This window comes from Crocuta crocuta, unplaced genomic scaffold, assembly GCF_008692635.1.
Source record: "Crocuta crocuta isolate KB4526 unplaced genomic scaffold, BGI_CrCroc_1.0 scaffold99, whole genome shotgun sequence".
In the NCBI taxonomy this organism is placed as follows: Eukaryota; Metazoa; Chordata; class Mammalia; order Carnivora; family Hyaenidae; genus Crocuta; species Crocuta crocuta.
The window spans coordinates 1247128-1274720 of NW_027551560.1; the positions used below are offsets into that span (position 1 = coordinate 1247128).

The following is a 27593-nucleotide window of genomic DNA, read 5'->3' on the forward strand; positions in this document are numbered from 1 at the left end:
CCCCCCCCCCACCCCACACACACACACACAGATACACACAGAACCCCGGGGAGCCTGACACATTATCTACAGAAGTCTGAGAAAAGGCTCATCTACATGTCTTTCTCCCCATCTTCTCCACAGGCTGTTCCCCAGCCTCAGAGACAGCGGAGCTGAGAAACTTTTAAAGAAGCTTCTGCTTTCAGAATGTTTCTTATTGTTGTTCTAGGTTCTAAGGATCCTTGAGGCAAGGCAGTCCACTAAGAAGGATAAGAGCCTTAAATGGAGTTTTTAACCCCTAAAACTAATGTAACATCATGTCCACTATACTTCAAAAAAACATTAATTAATGGGGCACCTTGGTAGCTCAGTCAGTTGAGCGTCTGACTCTTGATTTGGGGGCTCAAGTCATGATGCCAGGGTCATCATGCCTGCTTAAGAGTCTCTCTCTCCTTCTGCCCTTCTCCCCTTCTCACACGCTCTCTCTCTCACAAATAAATAAATAAATAAATACATAAACAAAACATTATTTAAAAAAGAAAAATTGGATCAAAGGCAGCTCTGTGCCCAGTTTATAGAAGATCCCAGAAGCTCAAAGGGGTGTGGCAAGCCCAGCACTTCCAGGGGGCCTCTTGTGGGGAGGGGGGTGGCTGGGCTTTTCACTGTTCAGCCTCAGCTCGGCTCTTGGGGACCCTCAAGGAGACCACTGCCATCTCACACTGGCCTCTCAGTGGGAGGCCTCGGTGCTTCTCTGTATCCACACAAACCCTCAGGTCAGAAGACACATTTCACAGAGAATGTGAAGGGCTGCCTACTCAGGATATGAGGAGTGAAAATGGTGTTGGCTGCTTTCTGGCGGCCGACTGCCCTTGATGACTATTTGTGTCATTTCATTTGCTGAGAAACACTCTCCTGAGAGATTTACTGCCAATTCCCAGCCCTCCCAAATGTGCAGGCAAGCTCCCAATCATGCTTGGCTTGAGATCTCTTCTTTTTAAATGTTTATTTATTTTTGAGAGAGCACAAGCAAGGGAGGGAGGGGCAGAGCGAGGGGGACAGGATCAGAAGCGGGCTCTTTGCTGACAGCAATGAGCCCGATGTGGGGCTTGAACTCAAGAACCTCGAGATCACGACCTGAGCTGAAGTTGGACGCTCCACCGACTGAACCACCCAGCTGCCCCTGGGTTGAGATCTTTAATGGACTTCTAACAGGGGAGTTTATCCCAAGAGCTCGAACAACATAAACCTCTGGGAAGCACGTAGGATGGAGGTAGATGGTCAGGGGAAAAGAGAGGTGGCTGGGTTACAGGACATGTCTCCAGGTGTTTCCAATCCTGGCCATATGCCAGCAGCATCTGGAATGGGGGTTAAAACTCAGGCTCCATCGCTAGAGATTCTCATTCAGCAGGTCTGACTTTTTATCATACACCCCAGCATTCCAAGGCAGTACACTTGCATCTAAGAACTCAGAGTCCCCATAATCTCCTTGAATGACCCAAAAGATGCTGTTTTACCTGGGAGAGCAGAGGCCCAAGGCTCCTACCTGCTTTTGGGGGTTTTCCAAGCCTCAGTTTGTCCATGAATTTTTTAAGGGGCAGGGCGGAGGGTATTACAATAGTTAATTCATAGTGTTCTGAGGAGGGTTAAGCAAGATCAAATGATTGAAAGCTCCTGACCATTGTAGAATAGTTTCCCTCCCTTCCTAAGATCACTCTCAAACCTCTCCATTGCCTTCTCACTATTGAGCCGCCAGAGCCAATCCTCTTAACCATGGAGATGCCGGGGAACTATTTCAAACACTCTGGAAGCCAATAAGAGAACCTCCATGCTCTAACTAGTGGACGTGTTCCGGGGCTCATTTCACCAGGCTCTCTCATCAATAAGGGGCCCAGAGCAAAAGTTTGCCCACTGAATGCAATGAATGCACAAAAGCTAAACAGCAATTCTGTCTCCTCCAGTCTCTCTCCTGTCTGCCCTCTCCCCACTGCCATCTGCAGCCCCCCACCAAAATCCCAGCACAGAAGCTACAGAAGACTGTTCTCAAACATCAGACTCACAGAGAAACCCAGACAGTCCCCAATTTACCAACAACACCTGGCTTGACAACAACTACATGTCCACATGGTGGCCTGGCCACAGCCCCCCACCATCTCCACCCCAGGACTGCAGCCACTGTAGCCCGAGATCCCTTCCTACCACATTAGGGGGTTCTGCCCAGTCCCGACATTGAAGCTGTGCTTTCAGTGGAGTACCTGGGGCCCCTGGGTGGCTCAGTCGGTTGAGCGTCCGACTCTTGATTTCAGCTCAAGCCATGATCTCACAGTTCATGAGTTCGAGGCCCGCATCAGGCTCGGCACTGATGCTATGGAGCCTACTTGGGCTCTCTCCCTCCCTCTCCGCTCCTCCCCTGCTTGCACTCTCTCTCTAAAAATAAATAAATAAAACTTAGGAAAAAAAGCCTTTAACAAATGAAATGAATAAATAAATGGGGTACCACGTGCGAGATGTGCCATGCATGCAGACAGTGCCTGGAATGCTCGAAGTGCTCACTAAGTGACAGGGTCATTTGACACACAGCCCCACCTCTGACCTNGGGGATATGTTGGGTGGTGGTCTAAGAGGTCACCTATAGAATCAACAGTACAACTTCCCATTTTATCATGGTTGGCAGCTTGTGGGGTACCTACAGCCATAACAACACAAGTAATTATTGAGCACCCACTATGGGCCATGTGCCATCCAAAGTATCTCAAACATGTTAATTTGATTTATCCTCATAGCTATCTTTTAAGAGGAAGCAATCCACCTTTTTCTGGGAGGAAGCTGAGGCACAGAGGGGTTAATTCCCTTAACAATTGTAACATAATAGAAGCTGGAGAAACTGAGCTGCAAATACAGATCTGTATTTTTAAAATAATGCATTAGCCATGAAGGTTCTCAGACTTCAGATTCACCCAACAGGCTTCTCAAAACACAAGTTTCTGATTCAGTAAGTCTGGGGTGGAGCCCAAGAATCTGCATTTCTAGCAAGTTCCCAGGCCATGCTGATGCTGGTCTAATGACCCTACTTTAAGAATCACTGGATTAGAGCACTTAACCCTAGCCTGCACATTAGCACCACCTGGGAAAGATTTAGTTCTACCAACACCTAGATCTCTCACCGCAGATTCTGACTTTTTTTAATGACAAATTATTGAGATCTAATCCACATACCATAAAGTTCACCCTTGTAGATCATACACATCAGTGGTCTTTAATATAATTCACAAAATTAAAAAAAAAATTTTCATCGCCCCAGAAGAAACCAGCCTCTCATTTCCTGCCCTCACCTCCTCCACCCCAGTGTCCTAGGCAATCACTACGCTACTCTCTGTCTGTAAGGATTTGCCTATTCTGGACGTTTCATACAAATAGAATCGTACAATATGTGGCCTTTTATGTCTGGCTTCTTTCCACATAGCTTCATGCTTTTTTTTTTTAATGTTTATTTATTTTTGAGAGAGAGAGAGCGACCAGGGGAGGGACAGATAGGGAGGGAAACAGACTCCCAAGCAGGCTCCACACTGTCAACCTAGATAGAGCCCGACGCAGGGCTCAAACTCACAAACTGTGAGATCATGACCCAAACAAAACCAAGAATCAGATGCTTAACGGACTGAGCCCTCCAGGCGCCCCAAGCTTTATGCTGTCCAGGCCCATCCGTGCTGTGGCACAGAGCAGTACTTCATTCCTCTGAACAGCTGAACAAATAAATGTCCATTGCACGGATATTTCTCTTTCTTTTTTCTGTTCATCACTTGATGAGCACTGTAGCTATTATGAATAATGCCACTATGAACATTTGTGTCCATGTTTTTGTGAAGACTGGGATTCTGACTTAATTGGATTTAGGGTTGGGTCCACAGCTTGGTAGTTTTTAAAAGCTCCCCCAGGTGGTTCTAATGTGCAGTGAGCTCTGAGAACCACTGGATTAGAACCTTATTACTCAAAGAGCAGTCCATGGGCCTGCAGCCCAGCCTCACCAGGAAGCTTCTTAGAAACATGGACTTGAGGCACCTGGGTAATTCAGTTGGTTGAGCGTCTGACCCGGCTCAGGTCATGATCTTGTGGTTCATGAGTTCGAGCCCCACATCAGGCTCTGTGCTGACAGCTCAGAGCCTGGAGCCTGTTTTGAATTCTTTGTCTCCCTCTCTCTCTATTCTTCCCCTGCTTGCATTCTGTCTCTTTCTCTCAAAAATAAATAAACATTAATAAATTTCTTTTAAGAAATATCGACTCTGTGGGCACCTGGGTGGCTTAGTCAATGGAGCATCTGACTTTTGATTTCGGCTCAGGTCATGATCCCTAGAGTCCCAGGATCAAGCCCCATGTCGGGCTCCACACTGAGCAGAGCCTACTTAAGATTCTCTCTCTCAATATCGCTCTCCTTTTGCCCCTCTCCCCCACTTGCTCTCTCTCTCTCTCAAAAAGAAATATGGACTCTGATCCCCACACGAATCTAGTGAATCACAATTCACATTCTGACAGGATCTGTGGATAACTCATGTGCTCACAGAAGTGCAAGAGGCACTCGTGTAGTGAGCTGTCTGCGTCCTTACCTACCTTACCTACCAAGTGTAATGCCATTTCTCTGACAAAATACGTACCAAAATCTGGGCAAGAAATGTGTTAGGGACTGCCTTTACTCCCTGCAAACAATTCTGCACAAAGTTGAGGGTGAAGAGTGTCATTTGAGCCTCTACAGTGTCCCTGGAGCACGGCATGAAGCAAGTGTGACAGATTCACTGAATGGAACCCCGAGTCCCCAAACCCTTCACCACATCCAGCGTGTGCCTGGGGAACCAGCACCACAGGAGCAGTGGCACCTAGAAAACACGCAGCAGAAAGGAAGCTCTGAAATGGTGACTGCCTGTCAGGGGATCCCCTGGGGATTGGAGCAGGAGGGAGAATCAGAGTTTCTGCACTGGGCTCCATTCCCAGGCAGCAGATCTCAGAGCCAGGGCTTTCCAACCTGATGGGTGTCTCCGGGCCAGCTGACAACTAGCAGCACATTCATGTTTTAAAAGCACACCAAGGAATTCCTTGGAGTCAGCCACCCACCTCCCTGTTACTAGGGCAGATCAGGCAGGAAAGGAGGAAGCAAGCCACCCTCAACCCAGGAAACGAAATCAGAAAATCAGGGTATTGCTCTGACAGCAGAGACCATTACAACGCAGTGCCAGGTGGACAGAGTTAGAAGCAGGTGCCCACCCCTGAGCTTAACAGAACTGGAACCCTTCAGAGTCAAGGGCCTGGACTCTGCAACGAACTGGTGCTCAAAAACCTTTAGTCATCAGTGGAGGGGGAAGTAGTCGTGGTCACTGCTGCGATCACCACTCCTCGATGGTCAGTGTGCCTGGTACAACTAAGCACTGACCAGCAGGTATGACCGATCACATTTTAAATGCAAAACAAAGTCGGGGCTCAGGGTTTAAGTGCTTTGTTCCAGGCCACACCGCTAGTAAATTACAGATCAAGACTCAAAGCCAAGTCTTTCACTTCCAAGGCCCACTCTGATTAACACTCGGCCACAGGGAGGCAAACGAGTCTCGCCTGAATCCCTGTCCCCTCCATTGTTGAGATGAGAAAGCTGAGGCCAGACCTGTCCGAGGTCACACAGCTGCGTCAGAATAAGTCATATCTTTCCTTCTCCTTGAAAAACAGGGATGGTTATGGAACAATGAAGGAACAAAGGGTTCCAACGGAACTCAGATAAGTACAAATATTAGGGATCAGATGTCCCCATGAGGGAGATGGGGATAGCCTGGTCTAACAAAGCGGAGGTGCAATGACTCCATCACCTCTAGAAAGAAGGTTCCCAATGTATGATGGTTTGATTTATGGTATTTTTAACATAGGATGCTTTATCAGGGTGTAGCCCCATCGTAAGTCAAGGAAGATCTGTACGGTGCCACTCATCCTGTCCACTCAAGCCTCTGGGTCTTCGGAAGCATCCACAGAAGAGGGGGAGAGGTTCCTCTGATGTGCCTGGTCGGCCCGTCTAATAATAGCATTATCACACTGACGTCTTCCCTCGCTGCCAGCTAATGCACACACCCTAAAATGTGCAAAACAAATCCCCCAGTGTGCAGGGCTTTTCTCCTTCTTCCTCCTCTTTTCAATTCTGGTTTTGCCTTTATTTGACTCCATCCATCAAAAGACTCCCTCATGGGTGATAAAACAATATGTGTGCAAAGAACCAATTAATGGCCAAAGTTATTCTTTGCTAGAGATCCTAGAATTTCACTAAGGATCTTCAAAGCTGTGCTAAACCCCTCCCAAGAAGGGCTTACTGAGATGCCTCTAAAAGGTCTATCTACGGAGCATTCCCCTTCCTTACACCCTCCCCTTACACTGAGTGTGGCTAGCAGCCATCTAACTCTCCTCTGCTGCCTCTTTCCCCATGGCTGAGCCCTCTGTTCCTGGCCCCTCATCTCCTCCCGGTCTGCCTCATCTACCCTCCACTCCAGCCTTGTGTAGCTGCTTATTACCCACAATGTCTTCCACTTTCCTGCCTTGGTCTTTTTTTTTTTTCCAGAATGCCCTTTCACCACCTTGCTCCCCTGGAGGCAAGACTCACCCCTATTTTGGGTCCTCCCCGCCAGCATTTTATTTGTACTTCCCTTTTGGTCACTATCACAAAATACAATCTCCTATGGATAGGAACCATGCCTTATCAATTGATCCAGGCAATATCCTTTTAATGCATGAGGTCTTTAGCAGATACAAAGCTAAGAAGAACCCAGTTCCTCCCTTCAGAGAGATCTGATCTAATAAAGATGTGTACATCAAAATCTACAATAAAATAGGTCACGATGCATCTTGTTTTGCTTTGTTTCAAAACTCCCATCTAACAGCTCCCTCATTTGTGAGAAAAGATTCATTCAAGCTAACTAGATGTCTCTAAATTATCCCTTGACAGGAACCAGATGATTTCATCAAAGGAGGAACAGAAGAGTTCCAAAAGCTTAGGTTCCAAAAATAGTTTGTCAGTTTCTCAACATGTTGCGCATACCGTTACCCAATGATCCAAAACACCACCCCTAGGTATAAACCTAAAATAACAGCCTGGAGAAAAACTTTTATATGGATATACCTAGAGCATTATTCATCATAAAAAAGGGAACAACCCAAATGCCCATCAACTGATGAATACATAAACAAAACATGGTCTATCCAAACAATGGATTATTCAGCCATAGAAAGAAATGAAGGAGTGATAAATGCTACAACATGAATGAACCTTGAAAACATTACCTTAAGTGAAAGAAGCCAGGCACAAAAGGCCACATAGTTTATGATTCTGTTTATATGAATGTCCAGAATGGGTGAATCCATAAACACAGAAAGTAAATCAATGGTTGCCAAGGTCTTGGGGAGGAGGGGGATGGGGAGTGACTTGTTAATGGATGCAAGGTTTCTTTGGGGGAGTGATAAAAATGGAATTAGACAGCGGTGATGGTTGTGTGACTTTGTGAATTATACTAAAAATCACTGAATGTATACTTTAAAAGAGTGAATTTTGTGGTATATGATCTCAATTTTTAAATAATTACAAACAACAACAAAATATGTGCAGGCCTCAACTAGAGACAGAGCCTCAAACCCTCTGCCTCTTCCTCTCCCAGCTGTCACATATAGGACTTGCACATGCTGATTTCAGAGGCCATCGGGTACCCTTTCACACCAGTTCCCCAAAACCACGAGGGACCCAATGATGCTTTGAGGTGAAGACAGTTGTGAGAAGCTCTTGATACACATTCTCATTCACAGCCTTGTGTAGTTAATCTCATCCGAGGGCTTTCAAACTATGCTCCTGACAGGATCTGCCTGGGACTGAGGGGTCTCCCAGGACATGGGACTGTCACCTGGTCACCCAAGCTCCTGAGAAGCAGTGAGCAATGGGCGAAAGGTCTCCGGTCCCCAGTCCCAACTCTGACCCCTGCCAACAACCACAGCTTCTCTATTTTTGCCTATTTTTATCTAAAGCATGCTAGGCTTTGCCTATATATCTGCTTGAGGAAAAAAGCTCTGTGGATAAAAAAGGATTTGAAAAAGAAGGTCTAAGCCATCATTCTCCTCATCCTTGTCAGCCAAAGCCCAGGAGGTCCAGAAACTCAGCATTTTCTAAAGAGCACGGCAGAATTCAGTGTTGGGGGCTGATGGAGCAAAAGTACCCTGAATGAGTTCCGGGGACCAGCAGTGCTGATACCCTGGGCAGGGCTGGCCCGGGCTCTTACCTGCGTCCACCACCACTGCTCTTCCAGTGACCAAATGTGCCTCAAAGAGGAGAAGCTGGAACTCAGTGGAAAGACCTTAATTTGAAGCTCTTTCGAAGCCTGAGAGTGTTATCGGTGGTTTCTGAAGTCCTGTCCAGTACTGATTCTCCATGATGTTTGACTCCGGCGGCATTCTGCCCGCAAACATTTGGCTCTCATCTCTGTACGCTAAAGGCCTCTGATTATGAACACCGGTGACTCTGCCAAAGCTTTCCTTTTCTGGTTTTGAGAGCACATTCAGCCCACCTTCAGAGTAAGCCAGAGTATGAACTCTGCCCTCTGAAGTGGCCTTCCACCAAAATGAATGGGGAATCGGTGGACAAACAGCCTGCGCCCTTTGCTGGTCAGTGGGAGAACTCGGAGATATGTTCTACAGCCTGATAAGAGTCCCCCAGCGGGGCTGAGCACGGCTGCCCTCACGAGTGACCTGCTCAACAATATGCCCTATATCGTTTGCTGTCCCATCTCTCTTCCCCACTCCCCTACTGGTATGTCCAGAAACCACATCCCAAAGAAACTACTTGAACTCAACCCATCTTGAGGTCTGCTTCCAAGGGAGGCACCCAACCCAAACCAGATTCTGTGAATGGAAATAACAATGCTAAATAAAAACAAACAAACGGCCCACAGCAATTCTATGGGCGTCACCCAACACAGAGCTCAGGCTTGGCTGGGCCAACAGTGGTTGGGAGTCACCCTGCATGACACACTGAACTTATAATTCCCTTCAGTGTAATAAAAAGGACTGAATTAAAAGAAATGATTATGAGGCTATTTGCAAAATATAAATGGTTCTATGGTGGCTTTAAAAACCTGTGATTCAATGAATAAAGGCTACTCACTTATAAAAGGCCTGGTTCTCCACCCCACACTTCCAAAGATGTTTGCAGGCAGCTGGTGTTGAAGTATGGAATGCCAACATGGCTTTTTTCTAATAAAAAAGACAAAACAAAATAAGAATAGGCATGTTAAACATAGTTTATGTTTTTCATGTTGCATCCTGCCACCTACTACACAAATTAAAAGTAATTTATGCATTACTATGGTCTTAAAAGTATTGTTGGGGGACCTGGGTGGCTCAGTTGGTTGAGCATCCAACTCTTGGTTTTGGCTCAGGTCATGATCCCAGGGTCATGGGACCAAGCCCCATGTCAGGCTCTACGCTGAGCACGGAGCCTGTTTAAGATTCTCAATCTCTCTCTCTCTCTCCCTCTACCCCTTCCCACCCCTGCTCACATGCACTTTCTCTCTAAAACAAAAAAAGAAAGAAAGAAAGAAAAGTGTTTTTGAAATGGTGTCTCCCCTTCCCTCACCCTTTACAGACATCATGAATCTATCTGGGCCCAGTTTCTAACAAAAAACAGCCTCACAATCCTTCGCAACACTCCAGGAACCACTCACCTCTTGGTCAGACTTGGATTCCTTTAAAAACGTATTTGCCATCCTTGAATAACCAGTGCTTGTACTGAAAACTAGGATCAAGAAAAGCTGCAGACTTCCAGACCTAGCTCTGAGGTTCAGAGCCTCCCTAACAGCTTCCTCTCAAATGCATTCCCAGATTAACTCCACCTACAACTGGTAACTTCTTTATGTGAAGACTCCTGGGGCGTCTAGACTCTATTCATGAAACTCTAGCCAGCAGTGGTTGATTAATACAGCTTTAAAAGTATTCTTCACTTGTTTCATAAATCTATATTTTGGCAGATTACAGAGGTAGGAGGTGGTCCCATTTTATTTTACTTTTAAATTCCAGTTAGTTAACACAAAGTGTAATATTAGTTTCAGGAGGAGGCTCCATTTGCTATTTCTCAAGTCTAATTGAGGATATTTTTTTACACAGCAGTATATGGTTCCACATTGTTCACTGACTTTGGTCTTTTTTTTCTTTTCTTTATTTTTTTTCTTACAAATAGTTTATTGTCAAGTTGGTTTCCATNGACTTTTGGTCTTAAATGTGCAAACCCCCTATTTGTTTACCTCTCAGATGTTCAGGTGGAGCTTCCATTAGCATCATTAAACTTCAAAGTGGTGGTGTCCTAGGGCTACAACACTAAAGGCACATTTTATGCCTGTGTCCCACTCACACACATGCACACATGCACACACAACTACAGGTAATTCAAAAGCAGTAGCTGACCTCCTTCTGGGTGCCAATCACATAAAATGTCTTCCCTTCAAACTTCAATTTGCAGACATCCGGCCTAAGAAAAGAAAATCTCTTTGGGTGAGATGGAAACAAAAACAAAAAGAAAAACAACCAAAAAAAACCCTGGCAGCTAACCAAGGTACCTGGGTTTCCCAGAGGAATCTGGCTGACTCACAAATACCGAGCAGACTGCAATGAAATAAGATATTATCTTATCATCAGTGAAGGCCTAATGAGCAGTGAAAAGCCCCCAAGTGAATTATACAGCAATTTGCCTCCCAAGAGAGTCTCCGTAGGCAGCTCAGAATTATTTATTCCATTTTTTACAGTCAAGTTGCATCTCTCTTCCAAGGAGCTCTGGCGGTTTCATGAACATTAACGACCAAAACAGTATTAACCGGCCAACCCACTTTGTGAGGTACGAAGAATGTGATTATTTCAGGTTTGAGTAATGAAATGACACGGATTCACAGTATCTGCCTCCCTCACCCTTTCACATCCATCAGGGAACACACACGACACTGCAAAATTTTCATTTCTGCCCTCCCTGTTCACAAAAGAATCATTTTATTAGATAATGAGATGTTCAAAATTGTGAGGACAACTAGACACACTGGACTCAGAAGAGTGACTTCTGGTTTTATCTTAAGGAGCTGCTCAATTTTTTTTCTTAAATAGTTTATTGTCAAGTTGGTTTCCATATAACACCCAGTGCTCATCCCCACAAGTGCCCTCCTCCATGCCCATCACCCCCCTTCCCCTCTCCCCCACCCCTATCAGCCCTCAGTTTGTTCTCAGCATTCAAGAGTTTCTCATGGTTTGCCTCCCTCCCTCTCCCCCACTATTTTTCCCCTTCTCCTGCCCTATGATCCTCTGTTAATTCCACCAAATCCACCTATATGTGAAAACATATGGTATATATCCTTCTCTGCCTGACTTACTTCACTCAGCATAACACCCTCAAGTTCCATCCACATTGAAGGAGATGCCCAATTAAAATCTGCCTTAAGTGGGGACCTTAGGTCACCTCCTTGGTGAGAAGATATATGTAGAGAGGAGAGACAATTCTATTTCTATTCCTTTGATCTAATTCCTAGGAGACTGACATGTGCCCCTGTGCTTTTCCTTGGGGGGGGGGGTTGGGGGGGACAGTGTGGTCACATTAAGCTGTTTAAACTTAGGAAAGCATTTGCAAGAGTGACAGAGATCAATGGGTGTTAAAAAACAAAAACAAAACAAAACTAGGATTAATGTGGGAATCAAATTTGTTTTAGTAACTTGTCCACAGCTGTTCCAAACACACGCGCCTAAGCAGAGGCTAGAAAAGGGTGGGGATGACATCAAACATCCCACCAGGAACTCCAAGACCTAGAACCCAGAAACAAACGGTCTAAGGATTGTCCATCTCAACACTTCTGTGGACCCAGAAAGAAACGGAAGCCCAAGGGGGCAGTGAAGTGCAATTAATCTGCACTGGAGACCTGTCAGGTTCTTCCCTATCTAGTTCAGAGTTGAGGCCATTCAGAAACCTGAGGATCTAGCATCTGTCAGGACTCCCCAGTCTTCTGTGATCCTAGGGTATGATCGGAGAATTTCCCAAATTTTCCAGGCTTCCCAAAGTGAGTAGGAATTCCTAGGGAGCTTATTCTGAAATGGCCTGAAGGGTGATTAATAAATGCCCTTCTTTATGAGGTGCAGAAAACACAGAGAAGAAACATAGTCACCCCACAGTGCTACACAGACACAAAATGTCAGAGTTTGTGAATCCCACCACTCAGACACAGTCACATCTGCTTCTCCCCCATCTTCCCTCCTCCCTGAAGAGCAGCCAGATATAACTGATTCCTACCTTATGGATGAATACACAGAGACTCAGAAAAGCTAAGAGGTTTATTGCAGGTAAGTTTTGAGAACACTCATTGTGGAGAAAGAGAACAAGTGGGCATGGAGGGGAGCTGAAAGTAGGAACTAAACAAAAGACAGTGACAGAGAGGTCAAGGAAGAGATTGGTGAAATTGGGGGTCTCAGAAAGAGAGGGCTGGTCATAAGGAAGAGCTGATGGTGCAGCAGCAGATTGGACATAAATTGGCTGATGCTAACCCAGCAGAGCAGGTTTGAAGGGGAAGGGGGAGGTGCCAGGAGGACAGTACACAAAGAGAGGGTGTTGATAAAGGGGTGCTTAGAAGAAATCCTGAAGGCAACAGAACGTCAAAACCGAGGTTCAGGAAAGTGTAAGAGCATTTCCAGCCCAGGACTGAAAATGGATGCCCACTGGCCCATCAAGAACAACTTCAGACCAGAGGGGTGAGCCCACCACCCAGTGAGACAGGATGGGGATGACAAACCTGTCAGGGGCCATCAGGGAGGAAACGAAATCAAGCTGAATCTATGAATAACACTGAGCCTTTACAGTATTCCATGTATGTTCAGCCTTCTCGCTCTTTGCCCAAACCATCTTGCTCCTTGATTTGACCCAGCAGGTGCTGCTGGTCACCTATATCCTGCTCCATCTTCCCACTTCTGTACTGATGTGACTCAGACTTTTTTCTTCCTCCAGGTGACATGTTCATACAGATGATGCTCTTTTCAGCTGCAAGAGGTAGGTCTTGATTTGACCAGCCCAGTCATGGAGTCCCTACTCTTCTCGGAGGGATTGGCTTAAGTAGGTGCCTGTAATCCAATCCTACCCTATTAGATACATGGGAACTCTCCTACAGGGGCTTCTGTTAAACAAGTCATCCTCGTTTTAATAAGAGACACATGGAAGGGATGCTCTCCTCCAAGTGCTGGGTATTGCTGTATGAAGATGCGATGGACAGAGTTGCATGAGTGGCCATCTTATGACCATGAGCTGGAGACAAAAGCCACTGCCCAGGGATGACAGAGAAGAAAATGGAGACCCAGATCCTTCGTGGTGTCGTCAGGCAGTTAGCTTAAAGGGTCATGGAAATGCCTGACCTCTGGAACTTCTGCCATGTGAGATAACCAGTCCACTTACTGGTGAGCCACTGTGAGGAGACATTCCTGTTACTTTGTGCCAAAAGCATCTTCACTGATATATTGGATAACACAGGACAATTCTGCAACGAAGGACCCAACAGAAGAGAATGGAGGAAAGTGAGCAGGAGAAGAGGGTCCTGAGTTATTCAAGTGAACTTGCACCTTTACCCTGCCCTACCCCAGGGTCACCCCCCTGGCCAGAGCAGCAGCTCCTGGTGAGGAAACACTGGACACCTTGTCTCTGGAGACAGAGTCCCTGAGCCCAAGGCATACCCCAGGTCTACTGAAGTCTAGGGCAACCTAGATTGGCTTTTATTATAGATGAATAATCCCTTCATAATGACACTCCATGGCAAAGAAATGAATGCTAAGCGCTCTACCAGACATTTCCAGTATGTGTTCCCACCAACACTGCCAAAGGATTCCCCTTTCTCCAGACATTTCCAAACAAAACAAAAACAAACAGACAAACAAAGGTTGGGAAAGAAAAACAAGATTAAGAAAAATGGTAAGCCAGTTTCCCAAAGAAGTACTTACCATTTTATCAAATGGATTCTCTTATTTCCCTGAAATACCACAAAGCCTGCTGCAGTGAACCCTAAAAATGTTGTTGTGCCTGTTGAATCCTGAAAAAAATATATATAAACAAAAACATATGGATTGAGAAATATATAAATAAATGATAAATGGTATGCTCATTCATCTTCCTCCTGGATTAATTTCAGGTTAATTCCATTGATCATGGCAATAAACTAAGTTTCTGAGATGAGACTTGGAAGGATAATACTTCTAAAATCCGGGGAAGGTCAAGGAATATGTAGCTTTTTCCTCCGAGGAACAGACCTTCTACCTCTCCAGGAACATCCTGAAAAAATACAGATTAGTCCTAAACTACTCTATTTCCAAGTGTGTCCTGGGGCCACCTGAGTTCTCAGATCTGCCCTATAATGTGGGCAAACTGTGCTCAGTCATCATTAGCCCCCAAACCAAAGACGCTATGAAACCAATGCCCTGAGCATCTAACTTAACTTCATTCAATTCTACACAAAATTCCTGGCAATTTTAAAGTAAAGAAAGGTCCAGAAATGCCTACTTTGCTTCTAGCCTCAACCAGAGAAAGTAAGCATAGATCACTAAAGGCAAAGGAAAGACAACAAAAATCAAGCCCGTTTCCAAGTAATAAATAAAACAAACAGAGGGGCTCAAAATTGTGGATAAAATCTAATTTGCTAAATGGAATAAACCGATTTATACCATTACTAGGAAGAGGATTCTGGCCAATATGCTAAAATACTTGCATGGGCAGAGCAAGAAGCAGCCTATGCCAATGTGAACAAGTACCACCAGCTCTCTGCCTGCTGTAATCATCTGGAGAGCCTGCTCTGTACTCCCACAGAGCCTGATATAATTGGGTGGCAGGAGTATATGACGTTTTCCAGATGCTTCTAATGAGCAGCCTGCCTAAAATCTACAGAACTAGTACTTTATCAAATACCATTAGCTGGTACCATATGGGTAAAGAAATATTCCAGAAGGACTCAAGAACTGACCTTTAAGAGCCTGGCCAATTCAAATGCTTAGTTTAGGATTCCAGTTAGTGTCTGGTTGATGTGTAGCTAGTATAGGGTATGGAAAGGAAAAAACCGTTTTCATTTCTGGAAAATGTGTGCATCATCTTGGGGGCTTGTTAAAAAAGCACATTCCCCCACCATCTGCGATTCTGATTCAGCAGCTCTGGGGTAGAGCCCAGGTGATTCTGATACATTCTTGAGAAAAATACTGTCAAGTGATATGAACAATGGAGACAGGAAAAACGATTATTCCTAATGTCAAAATATAATCTTAAGTCTTTTTTTTCTTCCACCTTCCCGAGTTTTCAGGAGTTCGTTCTTGCTGACAATGATCCTGAAAATCAATCTGTCAGGATCCTGTAACTTCTCAGGGGTAGAACCATCCACTTTATGGATGAATGAATCATGTGTGTTAACTGATGAAACACATAGCAATAAGCAAGCAATTGGAAGGCTGCAATGGAGAAAATCAACTACCAGAACATGACACTGCAGCCTACTGTTGTCCTGTCCAATTAGGGGCAATGGTTCAGGCTGTAGAAATATCCTGCATGTCAATTAACTCTCTTGTGGGCAAAACAATCATTTTATGTCCACCTGCTATGAGGGGCACTCACCTTGCATGGGTGGGGGTCTACCCCATAGGTTTCCAAAGTGTGAGCTTTCAGGAGTAAGTTAAATTCAGCATCTGGTGGGCTCTGGCCTCTAAAATCACACAAGAATAGTTTAGGGTGTTAATACAGAAGATTATAGAAACACAGAGTCCCTTCATTCAATAAAATGTGATATCCTAAACTACAGAGAGACATCCCTACATAAATAGTAATCAGGAAGGCTGATCACTATCCCTCACCATGAAAGGCCCTTTGCTAAGAAATCTAAGCCCGTGTTCCTTGCCTAATTGTTCCGTAAAAACTTACATGTACTCTGAGGGCTCCAGTGACCCGTACGGTCAACATTATCAAGTTATCAATAAGTAAGCCTTGCAAATTCAATCTTAATGTGAAATAGAAGTCAGCATCTGTTCTTTCCCACTCACTTAAAAAGATTATCCAGGGTAAATAAGCATTCCTTTTTGCTCAGGGTAAAATATGGGCAATCCCATTACCCTATCAACAAGCCTGAACAAAGCCATCTGGTAGGATGAACTGTCAACCATTCCACTGGAAAGCTCTGGATTTTGAAAGGGAATCTCAGCCACTAATCCTAGCCATGTCCTCTGGGGTGGTAAACAAGGGCTTGGCCTCAGCAAGGGGGAAAGGGGCTGCAATACAGATGGCCATCAAGCCTTTTGAGGCTAAATTCCAAAGCAGGATTGCACAGCATTTCAAAGACTCCACTTTGATTAACGTTAATATCCCACACGTATCTCAGAGAATCCAAACCATTCCCTAAGGATAAATATGTAACCCCAACAACCAAGAAGAGCTTGCTAAAGAAAACAACAGGAATTTGTTTTTATTTCCAAAACATAAGATTATATTGTCATATTAAATCTATTTCCACCCACGCTTCTCCCCATGGATGGATTTCCTCCCCTCCCCCTCAAGACAGCTACATCATGATGCCTCTAAATCAAAACAGTATCCCATCTACCTTCTCCCTAAAGCCTTTTGGGATCTTCTCTTTACTCTGAGTGACTGAAATGTCACTACGATATGTCTAAGGAGTGTCTTTACCCATCATGATCAGCACTGTGGGGACACTTTCAATCCAATGATTCCTATTTTTCCCTGGCTATTTCTTTTCTTCCCAACGTCCTTCCTCTTCCCCAACCTTTCTTTCTTTCTCTTCTCTCCTTTGGGAGCCCCAAGTAAACGGATTTTTGGAGCCTCTAGGTCTACCCACCATGCCTTATAACCTTTGCTTCATTCTCTTAAATTGGTCTTTTTATACATTCTGTATCATTTCTTAATCCAAATTTCCAGCTTGCTAATTTATTGTCAGCCTCATGCATTCTGCTTTCAATACCATTTGAGTTTTTCAAAATATAAATTAAATGTTGCATTTCCAATGTAATATCTAATTGGCTCTGGAAATAGCTGCCTGTTCTTATTTTATACAATAAATTCCTTTTATTCGTCCGAGGAAAGCCCAGGTTGTTCCCTTTAAAGTCCAATCCTGTTTACACCGTTAATGCTGTTTTCTTGGGGATGGTCATTGGTTGGCTGAGTCAGAATCTCTCATTCACGGAGTTGATGTTTCCTTAAGTGTTTGGTGATCCATGAACGGGAATTCATTTTTGTATTCATTTTACTTGTTTAATGCAGTGGCCTCCAGAGCTTGTAGGGAAGGAGCAGGAGGTGGGGCATGCCATCTGGGAAGAGTGTGTGCTGGTAACTTGATTTCAAACTGAAAGTTGTAGTTCCTCCAGGTGTTGCCCACACACAGGGTACCTCCAGCTCAAGCCTGCTGTTGCCCATGAAAAACCAGAGAAAGAGGTCAAAGCTTCCCATCTGTGTCGAATGCAGTTTCACACTCACAATGATGGCCATCTGTGTATCTGTTGCTTGAAGCGCCCAGAACCACTCCTACCCTATGTGGGTATTTAACCTGGATTTGCTCTATCTATTTCCCATCTTCCAGAGACACTGTAGGACTTCCAGCCCAAAAATGGTATTCTTCCCTGAATCTGCTTTCTAGTACTTTTTCTATTATCTATAGGGACTTGGAGAAGGAAGAAAAGGCAGCCATATGTGGTCTTTTCAAAGAAGAGATCATTTTTAATTCATCCTTTACAGAACAGATTTCTGAGGGATTAACCAAAACACCTGCTTTAAGAAAATAAAGTCTTTCTAAAGCCTTTCAGGCTTTCCTCCTCTTGAGTCCTAGTGTTCTAAAGTTTCACCATGATATGTATAAAAACAGTATCCTTATTCATCCTAATCAGCACTGTACGGGCCCTTTCAATACAATGCCTATCTTTGATTCTTTTTTCAAGTCACAGTCATTGTTAATTATTTCTCTTCTTGATACCATAACAATAGGCTCAGAAAAGTCACCAACTATATTGATGGGGAAGGGAAAAGGGATCTGGAGGAAAAGTTTTCTCAATACATGCAGGTATTTCTCCATAGCTCTTGTGCAAGTTCTAGGAGTAATAGCTTCCCTTCCACTGAAAAACAAATCATTGAATCCAAATATTGGATGCTATTTCCTTCTCTGCAACACTCTCACTCACTCACTCACTCACCACGAGGCTCCAAAGAGAGACAAAGCACAGAGCTGAGCTGTCCAGCATCTGCTGGCCATCAACGCAGAACTTCAGCCTAATGGCCCAGATGGAGGCCAAAGGGAGCCAGGACCCCAGGACTGGAGCCAAAGTAGCCCCAGGCCATTAGCTCTACTTGGGATAACCCTGCTTGACATGAAAGGGCTCTACTCCATCCCGCACTAATAAGCCGCTCCTGAGAGCTGGCCATTCTCCCTAGTGGTTACATTATCAGCACCTCTGAATAAACCACACAGTGTTCTTAAAATCCAAGTTTGGTTTTCAAGCACACCCCTCTTTTCTATTCATTCTGGGAACAAGTTCATCGTGAAATCTGGAAGTTCATGTTGGAAAAGGAATGGGTTCTGCTTGCCTGGGTGGTCTGACCACTGTCCTGTCCTTTGTAAATGTGATAGGCATCTGATTTCTAGCTGCAAACAATGAGCCACAGATGGCAGCAGGTGCAGGGCTACACAGCTCCAGAGAAGGGCAGCCGTGAAAGTCAAAGACCTCCACTCACTGGGAGATCACATCCAGAGTGTGAAATGGAAGCCCCGGTANAAAAAAAAAAAAAAAAAAAAAAAAAAAAAAAAGGACTTCTATGTAGAATTTTGTTTAAACTCCCATGAATCTATAAACAATAAATTTTTAAAATATAAAAATGTATATATATGTGTGTGTGTATATATATCAAAAGAAGAATCAGCAAAAGACTTAAATAGGCATTTTATCAGATATCTGAATAGCCTACAATTACATGAAAATGGGCTTAACCTCCTCATGATCAGCAAAACGCAAATTAAAACTATGAGAAATCATTTATATGTCATGTATACATTATATACATTTAAATAGCTAAAATTTAAAACATGGTACCAAGCACTCATGAGGATTTGCAGAAAAAGCAACTCCTAGACTGCTGGTGGGACAGCAATTCGGTAGAACTATGTGGGAAATTGGCATTATCTACAAAAGTCCAACATGTTTACCTTGTAATACAGCAATTCCATTAATAGTTTTATACGCAACAGAAACTTGGGTGTGCTGCACCAAGAAATACATAGAATTCTCATAGTAGTGCCCTTTGTAGCAGTAAAAATTGGGAAATTCAAATGTCGATGCACAAGAGAATGGAGAGACAATGGAATGTCTACAGCCACAAATTAAATGAATTAAAGCTACATACAACATGGGCAACTATCACAAAGATAAAACTGAACAAAAGAGGCCAAATATAAATGAGTACACACTGAATGAATTTGTTTATAATGGCTTTTTAAAATGAGCAAAACACAACTAACGTGTTAAAAATCAGAGATGAGATTCCATTTGGAGAGGAGAGGAGAGAGAAGGTAAATGTTGAGAAAGGGGCAGAACAGGAGCTTCTGAGCTGTTACCAATTCTCTCTGACTTGGGTGGTAGTTACACACATGCTTGCTTTGGTAATAATTCATCTAGCTTTACATTTATGTTCTGTGTACTTTTCTGAATCTGTGTTCTATTTCAATTTTTAAGAGCATAAGAGGAAAGATTAAAAAAAAGTTATGGGGCACCTGGGTGGCTCAATCAGTTAAGCATCTGACTTTGGCTCAGGTCATGATTTCATGGTTTGTGAGTTTGAGCCATGCATCAGGCTCTGTGCTGACAGCCCATGTTTGGAGTCTGCTTCAGATTCTGTCTCCTTCTCTCTTTCTCTCCCTGTTCCACCACCCCCCCTCCCCCCCGCTCACGCGCTCTCTCTCCCTCTCAAAAAAATAAACATTAAAAAAATTTTTTTAAATGTTATGAAGCACAGAGAACCCTCACGTATTGTGGGTGTGAATGTAAGCTGGAGCAACTCCATTAGCAAACAAGCTACCACTTCCTAGAAAAGCAAACACTATACAAACTCTATGGCCCTCCAAATTCCACACTTGGGTTTATACCTAGGCTAGGAACTCCTTTACATATGCTCCCATGAGAATTATTCAAGAAGCTGTAATGACTTTGTAATAGCAAAAACCTGGAAATAACCCAAATGCCCATCAACAGAATGGATACATAAAATGTGACATATTCGTATCATAGAGTATTAGTTACAAAGAAGTACAAATAAAGACCTATGGCTACAGGCATCCACATGGAAAAACCTCAAAAGCAATGTTGACAGGGGAATGCTAGATGCAAGAATACAGTATGATTCCATTTATATGAAAGTCAAAAAGCAATGCATTATTTGGTGATAAATACCAGGTACACTTACAAAAGCAAAATAAGAGAGTGAATAACTCCAAATTCAGAACAGTGCAGGGGAAGGAAAGAGGTGATCTGGGAAGGGTGCACAGGAGATTTCGGGGCATCTGGTGATATTCTAATTCATAAACAGAGTTAGCAGGTCATGGGTGTCTTTCCAACTATTTTTTTAAGGTTTTTAAATTTATTTTTGAGAGAGAGAGAGAGAGATAACGGGGAAGGGACAGACAGAGATGGAGACACAGAATCCGAAACAGGCTCCAGGCTCTGGGCAGTCATCACAGAGCCTTATGAGGGCTCAAACTCATGAACCATGAGATCATGACCTGAGTTGAAGGGAGATGTTTAACCAACTGAGTCATCCAGGCGCCCCTCAGCTACTNAATTCCTGCCCTTTTAACAGAAGAGTTATTGAAAAAAATATCATTCAGTCTAAAAGAACAAAACAGAATTGATTAGGAATATAATGGATCTATACAGGCATTCAGGGCTACCTTTTACTAACTCTATTGTTCCGGGCAACATATAATCATTTATGTTGTCAAACAATATATATATAGTCACTTAGCACTCATAAAGGAGATACTCTTATCATCGTTTCTGTCATTCAAAAAGGAAAAGTAACTTGCTCAAGGTTCCTCAACTAGTAGGTAAGCGCCCAAGTGAAGTTCAAACCCAGGTCTGCCTGGTTCCAAAGCACTGCTCAGTGCCTTCACCACCATCACTACCAACACAATGCGATCATGCCATTACAGAGCAAAGAAAATGACATGGTTTCTATCAATTCTTATTTAAAAAGCCTTTTTCAAAATCTAAACATTGCATCTTCTCAGTGATGAGTCAATCCATCTCAGGTGCCTGATACTTATTTATTACGTATTTATTAAGTGCCTAGTACAGAAAAAGTCTGCTGAATTCTTAAGGTAGCAAGTGAACACAGGAGTAGAAAACAACCAAAGCTGTCTTTCTTTGATTCCATAAAACGAAGATAAAAATAATGCCAACACCTTGAAGATTTGGTGTACAGAGTATGAGGTTGACGGATTAAAAGCCAGTAGACTAATGCCCGGCACAGAGTACGGCCTCTCCTCACCCTCTAACAGTATGAGTTCCCCCGCTGGCACTGCACATGACTGAAAACAGAATCATGAGGCTGAGGGAAATGTCAGGAAGCATGTCAAGATATTCACAGCAAAGCCAAGACCCCTCTTTAAAATAAAAGTCCTCAAATTGGCATTGTTTGCCTTGGGTTTGATTGCAGATCTCCAACAGCTAAGCACTGAAAAGACCTTATCTATAAAAGCCAGACACAGAGAAAGGCTATCTGCAAGTGCTCAGAGTATAAAAGGGTTCAAACCCGTGGAGGAAACATGGAGACCCCGATGGCACTGGAAACTGAGTCTCCCTGACTCACTGAAAAAGAAACCAGTGAATGATCAGGTTTTCAGGAAGACACTAAGACCAATTAAACACACTTTTTTATACCCGCTCAGATAACCCTCTGGACGTTTGTTTCTGGCAAAAACTCTGTTTGGTAATGGAAAATAATGATTTTCTATCCTTTGAATCTTATATCAGAAACTGTTCTACTAAGATTAATAGTGCCTCTAATGAGATGTTTAAATGAAAGACCAGTGACTAGCTGAATTCTTTAAGTTACCAATTCTCTAAAAATATGCTTTTCTAATAAATTAGGTGAGGTTGAGTAATTGTGTATTTAGCTATGTATCTCCCTTCTGCCTACTGGTGTTCTTTTTTGCCAAAAGGGACACTCTCTTATTGATCTTTCTTTAGCATACNCGTTTAAATGAAAGACCAGTGACTAGCTGAATTCTTTAAAAGTTACCAATTCTCTAAAAATATGCTTTTCTAATAAATTAGGTGAGGTTGAGTAATTGTGTATTTAGCTATGTATCTCCCTTCTGCCTACTGGTGTTCTTTTTTGCCAAAAGGGACACTCTCTTATTGATCTCTCTTTAGCATACCATTACATAGACTACAAAAATATACAGCATCCTAAGAATGAGTGCAGATTATTCATACACATTAATTGTGCAAATCATTCATGTATGTTAATAAATGAGGTGTGGGTCTTGCCAGCAGGACCTGGATTGCTTGGAGCGCGGTTGGCAGGAAGAGGTGGATTTGGTTTCACCTGATCCATTTGGGTCTTTGAGATGCAGAATTAAACTCAGCAAAGTAGAATTCTCAAGATAAGTTAGGCTAGGCTTGGCTGTAACTTGGTTGAAAACTTTAGATTTTACTCACCACTGGCTTCTCAAGCTTCAGCAGGACTTGAGATCTTAGCACCCATTAAACTCCAGAAAGTTCTCTATGCTTTATAGCATTGCTGTCAATTTTTTGAGCTTCAAAGAGTCTCCTTTGCTCTCTAGTTCCATCGCTGGCCCTCTGCCCTTCAGAAGGACCTCCCTGTGGTCATTTCCCTGCTGTTGGCTAAAACTACCCTACCCTGGCTGAAGATCCACAGTGTCTTGGAGGGGTTTCACTCACCTCTCCAATCCTGTCTAACTTCTTTCTTCTTTACTTGGTGAAGGCCTAGGGCTAAACAGTGGTGGGAAAGTGCAACTCACTCTGTAGCTGGAGTCTTTGTGGTCCCAATGAGTTAAGTAAGCCCACCGTGGCCATCAAAGGCTTGTTAAGGGTTCAGTTAGCTCCCCTTGACCCCACCTAAGGCATATTCATATTCCTCCTTTTCCCCCCTCCCCCGGACACCATCAGAAGTGAAAGCAAGTGCAGGTCTCCACTGTCCCAGGAAGGACATTCTGGATTTTAGTATTTAGGTTTCTTTTCTCTCAGATTGGTTTCAGAAATAGGATTCTGTAGCCTATGTAGCTTGCAGTGTTATCTTGGTGTTGGGGAGAGATCAATGACTCATGTTTTCTACATTCTAACTAGGATTGAGAGTCCCCAGTTTGTCATTTCTAGTTGTTTACTTAGAGGAACATGAGCTCTTGTGAACTCCTTGGGGACCACTGGGAACCATTCCCATGAGAGTGTTAGACAGAACACTACTCATTTGGGTAACCGCCATGCTATGAGGGAGACGTGGTAATGCCCAGGGGCCAGGCAAGTACAGGCTCCCAGGAGAGCAGCCACTTAGGAAGATGTACAGGAAAACTCAGGTTTCAGGTCAAGGGCTATTGCTTCTTATCTGTAGGTCCTTGGATAAATTAATTTTTTAGGCATCTCTTTTCTTATTGGTACAAGAAGATGGTCTCAAACTCAACACCAACAGAGGGAAAAGGTGAATGGGCCAACCAGGGATGGTGGCAATTTGGAGAGCAAATGAGTCTCCCACAGAGCACTGCTTCCTAGCTCTGGCTGAGCACTGCTGCGTAGGGGAAAGCCTGGCCTTACCACATCTCCTAGGTGCAAGTCAAGCTGGGGTTTTATGGCAACTGATGCCATTTTTAAAGCTGAATTTGGCCCAAAGACCATACATCTGAGTCAGAGCATAATTCAACTACTGTCATTTTATAACCCCTGCTTTGGGCTCTAAGAGTCCCAGAGGTGCAATAACCGGGTGTCAAGTTTTTGGCTTTTGGCTAGTGGCTTCTTGATATTCAAGATATTCAGGTGGTAGTTGTAGCTGTGTAGGACCAATAAAATTATGCAGCAAGTTAATTTTTACTTTGTGAGTATGGTTTTTTAGATAAAAATCTTTCAAAACATGAGGTTACGGGAGAGTATAGATGATGAAGGGGATTCCAGCTTGGTGGTGAAGCAGTTGAAGACCGTGGGCTAGGTCATGCAACACATCCACAGTTCCTAACACAGAGCTGCCTTGCAACACAATAAGTACTTGTTGCATCAACAGATGAACAAACAGACGTATGGATGAGTCATGAATGGGTGTTTGGATGGACAGATAGATGCATTGATGAATTATGGATGGGTATGTGGATGGACAGAGGGATGGCAGGATGTTATAAGCTCATCTAAAGTTCAAAAAGCCTTTGACTATGCATAATTTACATGTCACATGTTGGGGTGATCAAAGAATACATTAAGTCATGGCTGATTCAAGCTGTCAATACTATCCTTCTCTCCTTCTTCAAAGCCATGTTGCACTTTGGTGACTTTGCTCTTTCACATTTCAAGTCACTGTAGCCAGATTTCACCTGTATAAAAACATTGGTGGCTTGGGTGCATACATGACACATACATGATTTGCCCGTGGCCTATCCCTCCCTAGAAATGTCCCCGATTCTAAGCCACATAATACAAGGATTCAGTTTTTACAGGAGAAACATTTGACACCAAATAATTCCTTCTTCCAATTCTTACACCAAATAACAACAGAGAATGGAAATGGATTTGATGATCTATCAGAGAAAAATATTCTAGGGCTTTACAATGAGATACTTGAGAAAATAAAGGGCACAGGAAGGGGGTAGTAGAGATGGAAGAAAGCACAGCTCAAGAAAGATTAGAAGTTTTACAGTAATCTGAGCTTTCCCATTTCCTTTTCTATAATAAATACTCTTCCCCAAGCTGCACAAAAAACATTTCCTAAGGGAGCTCTTTTGATCTGTTCATCAGAAGCACAGGTAGAGGGTATTTATCATTGCAGGTCACTTCCAGAAGACTAGACATTTTTTGACACCATAAATCCTTGCCAGGAAGCACATGATTTACAGAGAATGTGAATTTTGAAAAATAAAAAGATAATGACTCTGTACGGAATACACTCAGTGTCATTATTGCTTCCAGAACAAGCCTCGCTGCATCAGATCATTATGATGATAGCTAATTGGATGATTTCTCTGCTTTTTACGGACAGGGAATGTACTTCATCAAAACCACTTCACCACCAAGTGAGACTTTTGAATATTTGAAAGCTGATGACCTGTGCCTGAAGCTAATCCAAATGTCTTTGCCTCTAATGAGAAACCTGATAAACTGGTATTGAGAGAACTAGCTGAGTAGAAAGCCTAGGAAACCCTCTAGAGAAGCCTCAAAGGGTTTCTGATAGTGAAATCAATCATATTCTTAATCTTCAACCCTCAGGACTAATGGAATGGGTATTCCATTCCCTTCTAACCCCCATGATTAAAGCTGTGGAAAACAGTAACCAAGACTGGCAAAAATAACAGAATCGTCACACCCCTGGGGATTGTGGCTACAGCTTCTTCCAGCCACCAGAGGGCTCTAGAAGGAAGACTAACCGTAGTGCTAAGCAGCCCCAGTGTTAGGACCTCATCTCTGCATACCACACTCAAATGAAATCTGTAAATGACAAGAAATTTTTTCTTCTACATAGTCTTAAAGCCAAATACGGCTTTTATCTTAAAATTATCTACAGAGGCAGGACAGTGAAGCAGAAATTGATCCCAGACCTGCTCTATCATGTGTTTAGAACAGGAGTCCACAACTAACACCCGTGGGTCAAATCTGGCCCACCATCTGTTTCGTCAATCAAGTTTTACTGAATCCTAGCCCACTAATTTATGTATTGTTTCGGTCTTTTCTGCTCTACAAAATCATAGCTAAGTGGCTGTAACAAAGATCCAGAAAGCCAAAAAATTTATCTATCCCTGATCTAGAAGAATCATTCAGCCTCAGTGGGTTTTAGCCCTAATCTCTATTCAATAATGTGAATCACATATCCCCACATCCTCTAGTTTACAGGTTATTAGGCAGCCCAATGATGCCTGTATAAAATCTCTTTGAATAAAACATTCACTGCACACCTATTAGAATGGCCAAAATCAAGAACGCTGAAAACACCAAATGCCTGTGAGGAAGTATGGGGACCAATAGAAACTCTCATTCATTGCTGGTAGGAATGTAGCCACTTTGGAAGACTGTTTGGTGATTTCTTTCAAAACTAAACATACCCTCACCATACAATCCTGCAATCGTGTTCCTTAGTATTTACCAAAGGGGTTGGAAATTTATGCCCACACAAAAACCCTACACATGACTGTTTATAGCATCCTTATCCATAATTGCCAAAGCTTGGAAGCATCCAAAATGTCCTTCAGTAGGTGAGTGGATAAATTATTGTCGGACATACGAACAATAGAATATTATTCAGCAAGAAATGAGCTATGGGTGAAAACACACGGAGGGACTTTGAATGCATATTGCTAAGTGAAAGAAGATAATCTGAAAAGGCTACACACTGTATGATTCCAACGACATGATGTTCTGGCAAAGGCAAAGCTATGGAGCCACTAAAAACATCAGAGTCTGCCAGTGGCTGTGGGGGAGGGAGAGATGAACAAGGCAGAGCACGGAGAGTTTCCAGGGCAGTGAAACCATTCTGCATGATACTCTAATGGTGGATACGTGTCATTACACTACTGTCCATGGAATGTACAATACCCAGAGTGAACCCCAAGGCAAACTACAGGTTGTGGGTGATCATGATGTCTCAGAGTACGTTGATCAATTGCAACAAAGACACCGCTCTGGTGGGGATATGGATAATGGGAGAGGCTATGCGGGGAGAATAGGGGTATCTCCATACATTCCACTCAATTTTGCTGTGAATCTAAAAAATAAAGTTTTTAAATTAAATAAAAGGCTAATTTTAAAATCTTATTAGCTAATGAGATTACAAAGGCCATTAAGAGTTGTGTGGTTTATCTATACAATGGAATACTACATGGCAATGAGAAAGAATGAAATCTGGCCATGTGTAGCAACATGGATGGACCTTGAGGGTGTCAAGCCGAGCGAAATAAGTCAGGCAGAAAAGGACAAAGATCATATGTTTGCACGTATAGGAGGATTGGGAGGAACTTAACAAAGGACCATGGGGGAGAAGAAGGGGAAAAATGGTGGGGGAAAGGGAGAGAGGCAAACCATGAGAGACTCTTGAATGCTGAGAACAAACTGAGGACTCATGGGTGTGCGGGGGAAGGGGGAGACGGGCATGGAGGAGGGCACTTGTTGGGATGAGCACCGGGTGTTATATGGAAACCAACTTGACAATAAACTATTTGTAAAAAAAAAAAAAAGAGTTGTTTGCAAAAAATAGTTACAAATAGAGAGGGAGGCAGGCAAACCATAAGAGACTCTTAAATACAGAGAACAAACTGAGGGTTGATGGCGGGTGTGGGGTGAGGGGAAAGTGGGTGGTAGGCATTGAGGAGGGCACTTGTTGG

At 43.4% G+C, this 27593-nt stretch overlaps 1 protein-coding gene across 1 annotated transcript in view; it reads right to left on the reverse strand.

The window, feature by feature from the left end:
- FRMD3 (FERM domain containing 3) overlaps positions 1–27593 on the reverse strand; it is a 299629-nt gene that overhangs the window by 69335 nt on the left and 202701 nt on the right. The window contains exons 7-10 of the mRNA XM_077749548.1: positions 15632–15719; positions 13981–14069; positions 10435–10498; positions 9140–9228 (exon numbers count right to left, since the gene is read on the reverse strand). Of these exons, the coding sequence (XP_077605674.1) occupies positions 9140–9228; positions 10435–10498; positions 13981–14069; positions 15632–15719 (330 nt within the window). The remainder of the gene's footprint in view (positions 1–9139; positions 9229–10434; positions 10499–13980; positions 14070–15631; positions 15720–27593) is intronic.